This window comes from Notothenia coriiceps, unplaced genomic scaffold (assembly GCF_000735185.1).
Source record: "Notothenia coriiceps isolate Sejong01 unplaced genomic scaffold, NC01 NC01_scaffold00004052, whole genome shotgun sequence".
NCBI lineage: Eukaryota > Metazoa > Chordata > Actinopteri > Perciformes > Nototheniidae > Notothenia > Notothenia coriiceps.
In genome coordinates, this window is record NW_011336753.1 from 425,102 (window position 1) to 434,005 (window position 8,904).

Here is an 8,904-nt window from a genome sequence, read left to right on the forward strand (position 1 = left end):
CACCCTCTCAAAAAGATGAAAACAAATGAAGAACAGATTGAGATTAAAACAGGACTGGAACAAAATACATCATAGACCAGACGAGAGGGAAGAGAACCGTCATTCATTATCAGACTTCAGGCTTGAATGCTGCATTTGAAACACAGGAATCTGTGGAGTGACATCGGTTTGGTTGCCGACACGAACCGCAATCCTCAACACGGCTTTGCAGTCCAGCAGTGATCCCTCACAGTGGAAAGAAACTCAACAAGTCTTTCTGAACGCCGCTTAGACAACAGTATCTTCCAGATATGTCCATCTATTCACAAAGCTCAGAAGCCTTTAGTGTTGCAGCAATCCTCCAGTTCTCTTTGCATCTTCTACAATGCATAGCAGCGTTAATTCATCACTTTGAACTTTGTCTATGGCGGGGGCTGCTGGAAAAAGTATTGTCTCTGCTTTTCTCTCAGCCCCATCCAGTAGACCATGGAGTTTAGCTGACGGAGCTGGTTGTGATGCTTGGAGCAGTTGTGGTCCTGCTCTGGCCCTTTCTCCGCTTCCCTCCACCTCCACCACCTCCTCCACCGCCACCGCCGCCGCCTCCTCCTCCTCCTCCTCCTCCTCCTCCTCCTCCTCCTCCTCCGCTCAGCCACGACAGCCCGGCGCCCCCCCTCCCCCGCTGGGCTCGGTCCCGTGGAGCCAGCCGATACGCACCTGGAGACAAAAACACTGCATTATTAGTTCAGTGTTTAAAGGTCCAAAGTGCAAATCAAGTGTGTGTGTGTGTACTGGTTGGGGGGTTTAGGTTTCTTACTTGCTGGGGGTTGTCTGGAGGGCATGGGCCCCCGTGTGAAGTTGCTCTGCCCCCCACGGGGTTCACTGTAAGTTCCTCTGTGGGTGACTCCTGGAATTTGGCCACTCCACGATGAACCACGGCCCCCTTCTCTGCGAGTGTAGTTACCTACAGAACCAAAATAGAAGATTTAGCTTCCTCTAGTGGCCAATCAGTAGATCTTTCCTGCAGTATGCTCCAACAAGGAAGAAATGTAATGAACTTTACGGTCTGGAATACAAATAATATGACCTACACAATAGGGATACGTATTTGTATTATTACTCATAGTATTCTGTGACAATTATTCTATTAATTGGTCAATGTTTAGGCGGGCAATTGGTAATCCAAACATCTCGAAGCCGAATGCGACGTCAAATGTAATTTTTAGTTCACAATGATATATGACAAAGAAAATAAGGAAGCCTTCTCATTTAAGAAGCTGGAACAAAACACCATGTGTTGTTTGATCGCACAAGTTATAATACCAACAACTAAGAAATCTTTCTATAACCAGCGAGTTTCTGTGTGTACGTACCGGACAGCAGAACCCCTTTGGGCTGTGGTGGAGTGAAGAAGCGAGTCTGGCTGTGGAAGGTGCCCCTGCCTCTGTTGCCAGTGAACAGTCCTCTGGTTGGGGGTTTTGGGGAGCTCTTGGGGGGCCGTTTAGGAGGCAAAAGTCCTAGAGGAGTCCCAGTGTCTTTAAACTCCGCCGCCACAAAGTCATCGACGTGCATACTGGGAGGACGGGAGGTGTTCTGTTTGCGCTGGCGGAAGATATCGTGTGGTCGGTTGAGATTCTGTCCGAACCCTCCTCGACCTCCACGGCCACGAGGAGCTGCCATGATGTGCGCTCGCTTTGCCGGCTCGATGTAGTCCGACTTACCGCTGAAGAGACAAACACAATAAATAAAGACGTAAGTTTTTTGCACAATATACAGAACACATATGGAAAGAAATAGACCCAAACACTGGACCTATACCTTGTAATAAACGTCTCATGCTTGTGTTTGCCAAGTCGGAAGCCTTTGGGAGCCTTAGAGTGACCCGGGGAGGAGGGCTCGGACAGGAAGGAGCGCTCCAGCTCGGCCTTCAGGTCCAGTTCTGGACAACACTCCTGAGCCAGACCCACCAGATCCACCTTCACCTGCAACACAGACACAGCGGCAATTATAGACAGACACAGTGCTTCATAACCTTGCAGCATCAGCATCATGTGTAATTCAGTTTTGATTTTTACGTTTCCAAGATTCATGTGTTTAAGTGAAGATCCGAAAAAAAGGAAGCATGAAAGCATAATTAAAAAGAACTTGGCAGTGAAGAAAGGAAAGAAAGGCACTTTACAAAAACATTTGAAAAACCAAAAAACATTTGAGTAAACCACCGAACATAAATACTGCATGGAGATTAGCACATTTTACAATAACACATCTGTATATGAGCTGCCACAATATGACTAATCGATGAGTCAACAGAAAAACAATTACTTTCCATTTTAATAATCAATTCATCCTTATAGTAGATTTTAGTAAACTAATCTAATTAATGAGATTTCATGTGTTTCTCTCTTTTATGTCATATTAAACTCAATATCTTGGAATTTTGGTGAGAGAAAACATTTAAAAAGGCATTACCTTGGATTTTGGGATATACATGTCTCTATATTTACTGACATTTTATATGAATTAGATTTGACATTCATTGGCAGATCAATCTGTAACGCAAACAATAGTGAGTTGCAGTGGGATTTTCATTTTTGCCATAACGTATTGAAAGTGCATACACACTTACCAAATCAAGGTCTGCTTCGATGTCGTCAGTCTGGAACGGAGAGAACCAGAGGGTCTTCAGCTGCTCATCCAGAGCTTCGGACAGAATGAACACTGTCCTACAGAAAACAAAGAGACAGAGATAGGCAGGCATATTTAATATCACATCCATACTGTAATAAGTGCAGGTGTAGTTTCAAAGAAGGGTGTACAGGTTTGTTTAAAAGTGACATTTCCCTGGCTGGTAGGGTAAGGGCCTCCCTGTGATCGATGACTGCATTTGGAAAAAGGGAGAGAAAAATGATAGAGAGAAAAAATATGTCATTTTGTACCTGTGATTAAACTGAGCCCCGAGGGTCTCGGGTGCTGGCAGAGTGGGCTCAGTGTCGACGGCAGGTGGAGAGTCAGTGGCCATCTCCAGCGTCTGCCTCAGAACGACCACAGTCTCCAACATCGTCTCCAGGGAATCGTCCTCCTTACATAGTTTCTACAGACGTGAGTTACAGAGTTAGTTAACTGCCATCATCACTTACTTTGCAAAAAGCGTTACGCTTGTGTTTGATTCGTACCGTAATCCTTTTCTCTAAAGTAGGGAGTGGGTGGGACTCGGCCCCCTCCCACTGCAGCAGAGCTTTCATCTCGGAGCCCGACAGCAGCCGCTGAGGAGTGAAGGCTGACTCCTCCCCCGTCCCGTGTGTCTCGTCCACACACTGCAGGACAACACAGACAGATACAATAATAAAATACAACGATCACATATTATACTCTACAAGACATATTAAGTCTTGCACGGTTCATTATTAGTACACACCTCCAAAATGCTTTAAAAAAAATCTAACTTTGACGTTTGATTTTTAATTCTTAAGGAATTCCAAATATATTTTATAATTTCTACAGGTGGACATGTCTTGGTACGATGCCCTGTCTTGTTTTTTGACTGCCATTAAAACATTATTCAGGTTACTGACCATTGTTTCTGTGTTGAGGATCTGTCTGAGGAAGTCGAGCAGAGCTGAGAGCAGATCTGCCGAGTCCTTGCTGAAGGCCAACACCAATCTCTTCAACAGCGAGCAAAGACCAGCGCCATGTTTCTTTAGAGCTCTGACACAAAGAGAAAGAGAAATAAAGTTATCTACCAGAGAGAAAGAAAAAGGGTTTAGAAAAAGGGAGACAGTGGTGGTGATGGCAAGAAACGAGGAGGGGACTGTCATTTACACTTTGAAGTGGTAGAGTCCGTAGTCGTGCTCGTTGAGGAATGCCAGAGTCCTGATACAGGTGAGGAGGAGTGGGACGCTGCTCTCTGCGTTCCCCAGAACCTCCAACAAGCCGTTACACACTGATGAGATCATCTCTCGCCCTGGAAGGGAGTTGGCCAGCTGCTCAGCCTCCGACATGCAGCTTTCACCAGGAGGAGACACCACCAGAGAAATGTCCTGGGGAAGGGAACTCAGAATTTTAGGTTTGTCCTTTTCTCTGTCAAGACTTTATCACATTATGTTATAACCAAGCACTCTAAAGGCCGCTGACTGGTAACCATAGATGCACTTCCAAATAATATTGATTTATGGGTTGCCTTTACACCACAACAATCGGTGTTCATTTATACTTTGATTATTTTAACTTTAATTGTATGTTTGATCATTATTAGTTAACTACTTTCCTCCGTCCTCTTTGTGTGTGGTGTGAGGCAACAGACAAATATGACGTTGGGATTTGTTACATTTCTACATTTTAAAAGATTGTTGGTTTACATGAGTGACTGGGTAGAAGAAAATCCAAGCATTTTACACATGGCATCTTCAAATAGAACCATATTCCTAACATTGAAAACATAACAGTTAAAAGCATATCCAAACGTTTAAGGTGTGTGCGAGCCCGGCACCCTGCTTACCTGGTCACACAGTGACTGTAATATCGTCCCCACTAGTTCGCTGCATTGCTGCTTGGGTAAGGAGCGGTCCGCTGGAGGAACCAGCAGAGCCAGCATGGGGGGGAACAGATCGGCCAGTTGCTCGTCTCCGGACACAGAGCCGGACAGCAGGTGCAGCGCTGCGCTCTTACACGCTTTCTGTGACACCAGGGCGTCCATCAGAGAGAGCAGCCTCAGGACTTGGCCCCAGCACACTATCTTCCCCTCAGCACTGCAGTGAGCACATTGCATACAATTCAAATACAATTCTTCATTTTAAACTCACACAAATGAAATTCACTAAGAATGGATGCAGCAGCTTACAGCGGCAAGAATTGCAACAAAAAAACAAAACAGCTATCTGTTCCGTTTCAAGGTCAGATTCACAAAAGATATTGCACTAATGCGATTGCAGAACCAATCCTTTCATAAAGTTGCTTTTGGGTCAATAACACCACAGAAAAACAATGCTTAATAACTGTTTTTGCTATGAAATGACACAGAAAGGAGCCAAATGTATGCATGTTGCCTAATTTAAACGTATACAGGGCACAGGAGTAGTGAGATTATATGTGATTGGGAGTGCAGTCGGTGTGCACTTCAACCTTTCAAAATGACAGGTTGTCTTGTGCAGGTTTAGTGGCCTGTAAAGCTGCATAGTCATTTCCTAAATTCTCCCTTGAGTGTGTTTTCACTTACGGCTGCAGCTCCTCCAGCAGCAGCTCCAGCAGGCTCTTCATGATGAGTGTTGCCGTGGGTGAAGAGAGGTCAGCCAGCTGAACGCACATCCTCCTCAGCATGGCCAGGAGGGGGGGGCAGCTGGTGGCGCACGCACACCTCAGAGCCTCAGAGAACACTTTCCACTGCGCCCGTATGTGCATGCTCCACAGCTTCCTCGTGTTCAAGGCTACCGCTACATCTTGGACTGATATCACCTGTGGAACCAAAAGACTATTAAGGTTTGCGTGTAGATATATATTCTAATGCTAAATATCCAATCCAGTGTTTCCGTATATTCAGTGGAACACCTCTGTGAGTCCATGAACCAACCAACTGTCTGGTGCAGACTTTAAAGAGTAGAGAACATCATCTGCTGCTGTGTAATTGTGTTTGGCAGATACTACAACCCTTTAGCCTAGTCACCATGCTAAGGCCTTGGGAATCAGTGCATATTTGTTTCAGGTCAGATAGGGGATGAGTATGATATATTGAGTTACCTGAGTGCTCTGCATTGGCAGTGGAAGAGGCAGGAGCTCAGACAGCAACGTCAAACCAGAGAAGAGCCCTTCAGGAGCCTTCAGCAGCGAGCCCAAAACCTCTTTCAGCATCAGAGACCAAGTGTTACTGGCCAGAGTCTCTTCTGTGTGAGTCACCTGCACAAAACACACATAAAGATTTAGATTAATTACCATTTATGACACTTTTAGTCCAATATTTAATACTCTTGCTCATTCACACACACACCTCTTCATTAACACCCTGTGTGAAGGTGAGCAGTACGTCCACGATGAGCGCCTGCACTCGAGTCTCCTCTCCGTCTAGACGTCCGGATGCGGGGATGGAGCAGACGATCATGTGGAGCGACACCAACACACTGGCCACGCGAGTGTCCCTGAATTGGAACGCTCCCCCACGCAGGAGCTCCGTCAGCATGGTGCGCAGCAGTCTCAGTGTGCTGATGCAGATACTGATGATCATGCAGCGCTGCGGTGTGGGGCCCATGTGTCCGTGCACACGCCACGGCTGCAGCAACAGGCTGCACAGCTTCTGAAGGACACGCACGCACGTGTCCAGACCCTCGCCGGAGAACAGCTGGACCCCTGCAAGATTCCACTTCAGATCCCTCTGCTGACCTGTGGAAAGAAGATACAATCAACGATCATGAACACAGTAACCAGCGTTACAGCTTAGAAATAATACCCTGTAGAGTGTTTGACCACCAGTAGCTACTAGTACACATTACAGCCAATGCTCTCTCATTACACTAACCCAGGGGTCTCCAACCTTTCTTCATCTGAAAGCTACTTTGAAAAAATGAAAGTGGCCAAGAGCTACTTGCATCGCATCGCTTACATTTATTCACATAGCACTCATCAGTTGAATTAAGCTACTTTTGTACACATGTGAAATTGCAATACCTAAAGGTTGTCAAAAATCTTAACTTCACATCAAGGTAAAAGAAAACGACAATTTCTCACATATTATTATGGCCCACATAATAAGTACATCACTGAAAATGCACATAAATGTCCTTAATCACCACCGTACAAGCATCTTATGGTACATGTGTCAAATAAGTGCATTCAATCTTTTTCACAGTCAGTGAGATGACTGGCGCTGCATGGTCATCAGTCATTCTTACTGTGTATTTATATTTCATGACATTGATGTCAGAAAAAGCTGCTTCACAAAGTAGAACCAAATAGAGCAGACATGTTCAGTGCTGCTTGGTGAATGTTCTTATAGTTTTCTGGGTCTACAAGGCTCCAGAAATGTTCTGAGTTTTGCTGAGACTTAAGCTGAACATGATTTTGGAGATGTATAACCTCCACCTCCATCTCCACAGGATTGGCACTGAACAGTTCAGCCATCTTTTTCTTCGTCCATAATAAATCAATTGTATAGGTCTAGCCTCCCTATATCTGTGTGTGAAATTGTTCCATCCTCAAAAACAAAAAAACTAATACTTCTGCAGTCTAGCTGCAGCTTCTAGCAACGGTCTTCTGTTAAAAAAAAAGACACTGAATGTCTTGAATGTGGCATCACACACATGACTTGAGTCTGAACACAGCAGGAGTATTTACAGCAGCATATAAAAACAAAAATACTGCATGTGGGTGCACACTTACATTCTCTGTCTTACTGTTACATAAATCCCATGCATGTATGAGATTAAGTTAGCTTCATTATATCTCAATCAGTGATTAAGTGAATAATAAAGTTTCTATCAGGTTACTATTAGCCTGTCAATCATTATTTTCAGGGAGGGGGCGGGGTTTGGAGGAACAGAGGAAACGGTGATTGCGGAAGCTTTTTCCTCCTGCCTTCACAAACGTATCTATCTTTATATACAGTCTATGGTATTTATCAACTGAAAATAGCAAGAGGACATTCATACTCTGCAATCCAAGACTTGATTAAATCCACCAAAAACCTGACGTGACGATAACGATCTCGACGGTTATGATGAGCGCTCCTGTTGTAATGCTCTCGCCTCTTGTCAAACAGCGGCATGGTGACCGAACTTTGTGACGACATTAGTGTAGTCATCGTTGTCCAAGTCTACGCTGTAGTGCAATGGTGACGGGCCATGCACACCGACCCTCGCGCTGGCGGCAGGCATATCCTAAGCTTGTACTACAGTATGCAAAACACGAGCGAGACTTGTGGGCGATACACGAGCTGGACTTGAGACAAGATGTGCCGTTGCGGTCACTGCCAGTGCCATGTTCGAGTAATGATGACACGCGGACGCGTTATACGTTATAGACTGCGAGCGAGTGGATATTTTGTGACGCCGTGCGTCCACCGGTCCATATAGATTTGTTGGGTACCCGAATGAGTGCGCACAGTCCAGGAAAGACGCGCCATTGGCTGTAGGGTAGACACGCTTGGGAATGTATCGCCACTAAGTATAAGACGTCGATCGCATTTATATGCGGTCTGTCGATATACTCGATGTCATACGACTGCTATAATTACATAGTAGTGTGCACTTTGTAGATCATAGCGTAAAGTTAAATCATACGACTGCACTGAAATCTATAAGGCACTCTCGTATAACATATATCCCAGTTTGTCTATCGTATAGTGCCGTATCTGTGATACTGTACGTTGATTGTGTGGGGTGCTTACCGTTAATGGATAAATTCTTCTATCTTATAGCATAAGTTATAGGGATTACCGATAATACCATAGTTTATGGTTTGTTACATTCGCGTTCGCGACACATGTGGTTCGTACTAAAGTCTCGGTCTCTAGAAAGAGACGAAGAAGCGAAAATGTCCGGACATGGCGAGAGACGCTAATAGGGGTGGGATGCTAATCACGTCCCAAAAGTTGTGGGGCAGCTAGCCTCGATGGCCATCGAGCGCCCGTCGAGAAAAGTCATGCGAGTGGCGAGCTAAGCTATATGCGCATTATTGCAACTAGATTAAAAGAGCCGGTGCGACCTGTTGATTGCAAAAAAACACAACTTAAGGAAAAGACACTGTCTTAGTAGTTTAACCAGGCCGACTTGTCGTCACTAGTTCCTTGTCTACACTGTCGCGGTCGCTGTGTGCTGTTGAGCGTGGTGGTGCCTCCGTCAGGACGAAAGAGTGTGTTGGGACCAGGTCTGGTTGCGTTCTTACTGGCGAGGACTTAGTCAGGCACGCGACGGCCGTGCTCTGTGTGTCCCTAAACACAAAAAAAAC

The 8,904-nt window shown here is 45.3% G+C and overlaps 1 protein-coding gene across 1 annotated transcript; it reads right to left on the bottom strand.

Moving 5' to 3' along the window:
• Positions 1-472: 472 nt before the first annotated feature.
• Positions 473-6,361, bottom strand: LOC104941925 (protein virilizer homolog; the record flags this gene model as incomplete). Its single annotated transcript, XM_010767094.1, has 13 exons — positions 473-693; positions 794-940; positions 1,350-1,699; positions 1,795-1,958; positions 2,603-2,699; positions 2,913-3,067; positions 3,150-3,290; positions 3,549-3,681; positions 3,796-4,013; positions 4,472-4,721; positions 5,189-5,424; positions 5,707-5,862; positions 5,954-6,361. Coding segments are annotated over 13 exons (2,676 nt in total), but the record flags the coding sequence as incomplete, so codon positions are not given.
• Between the last annotated feature and the right edge of the window lie 2,543 nt (positions 6,362-8,904).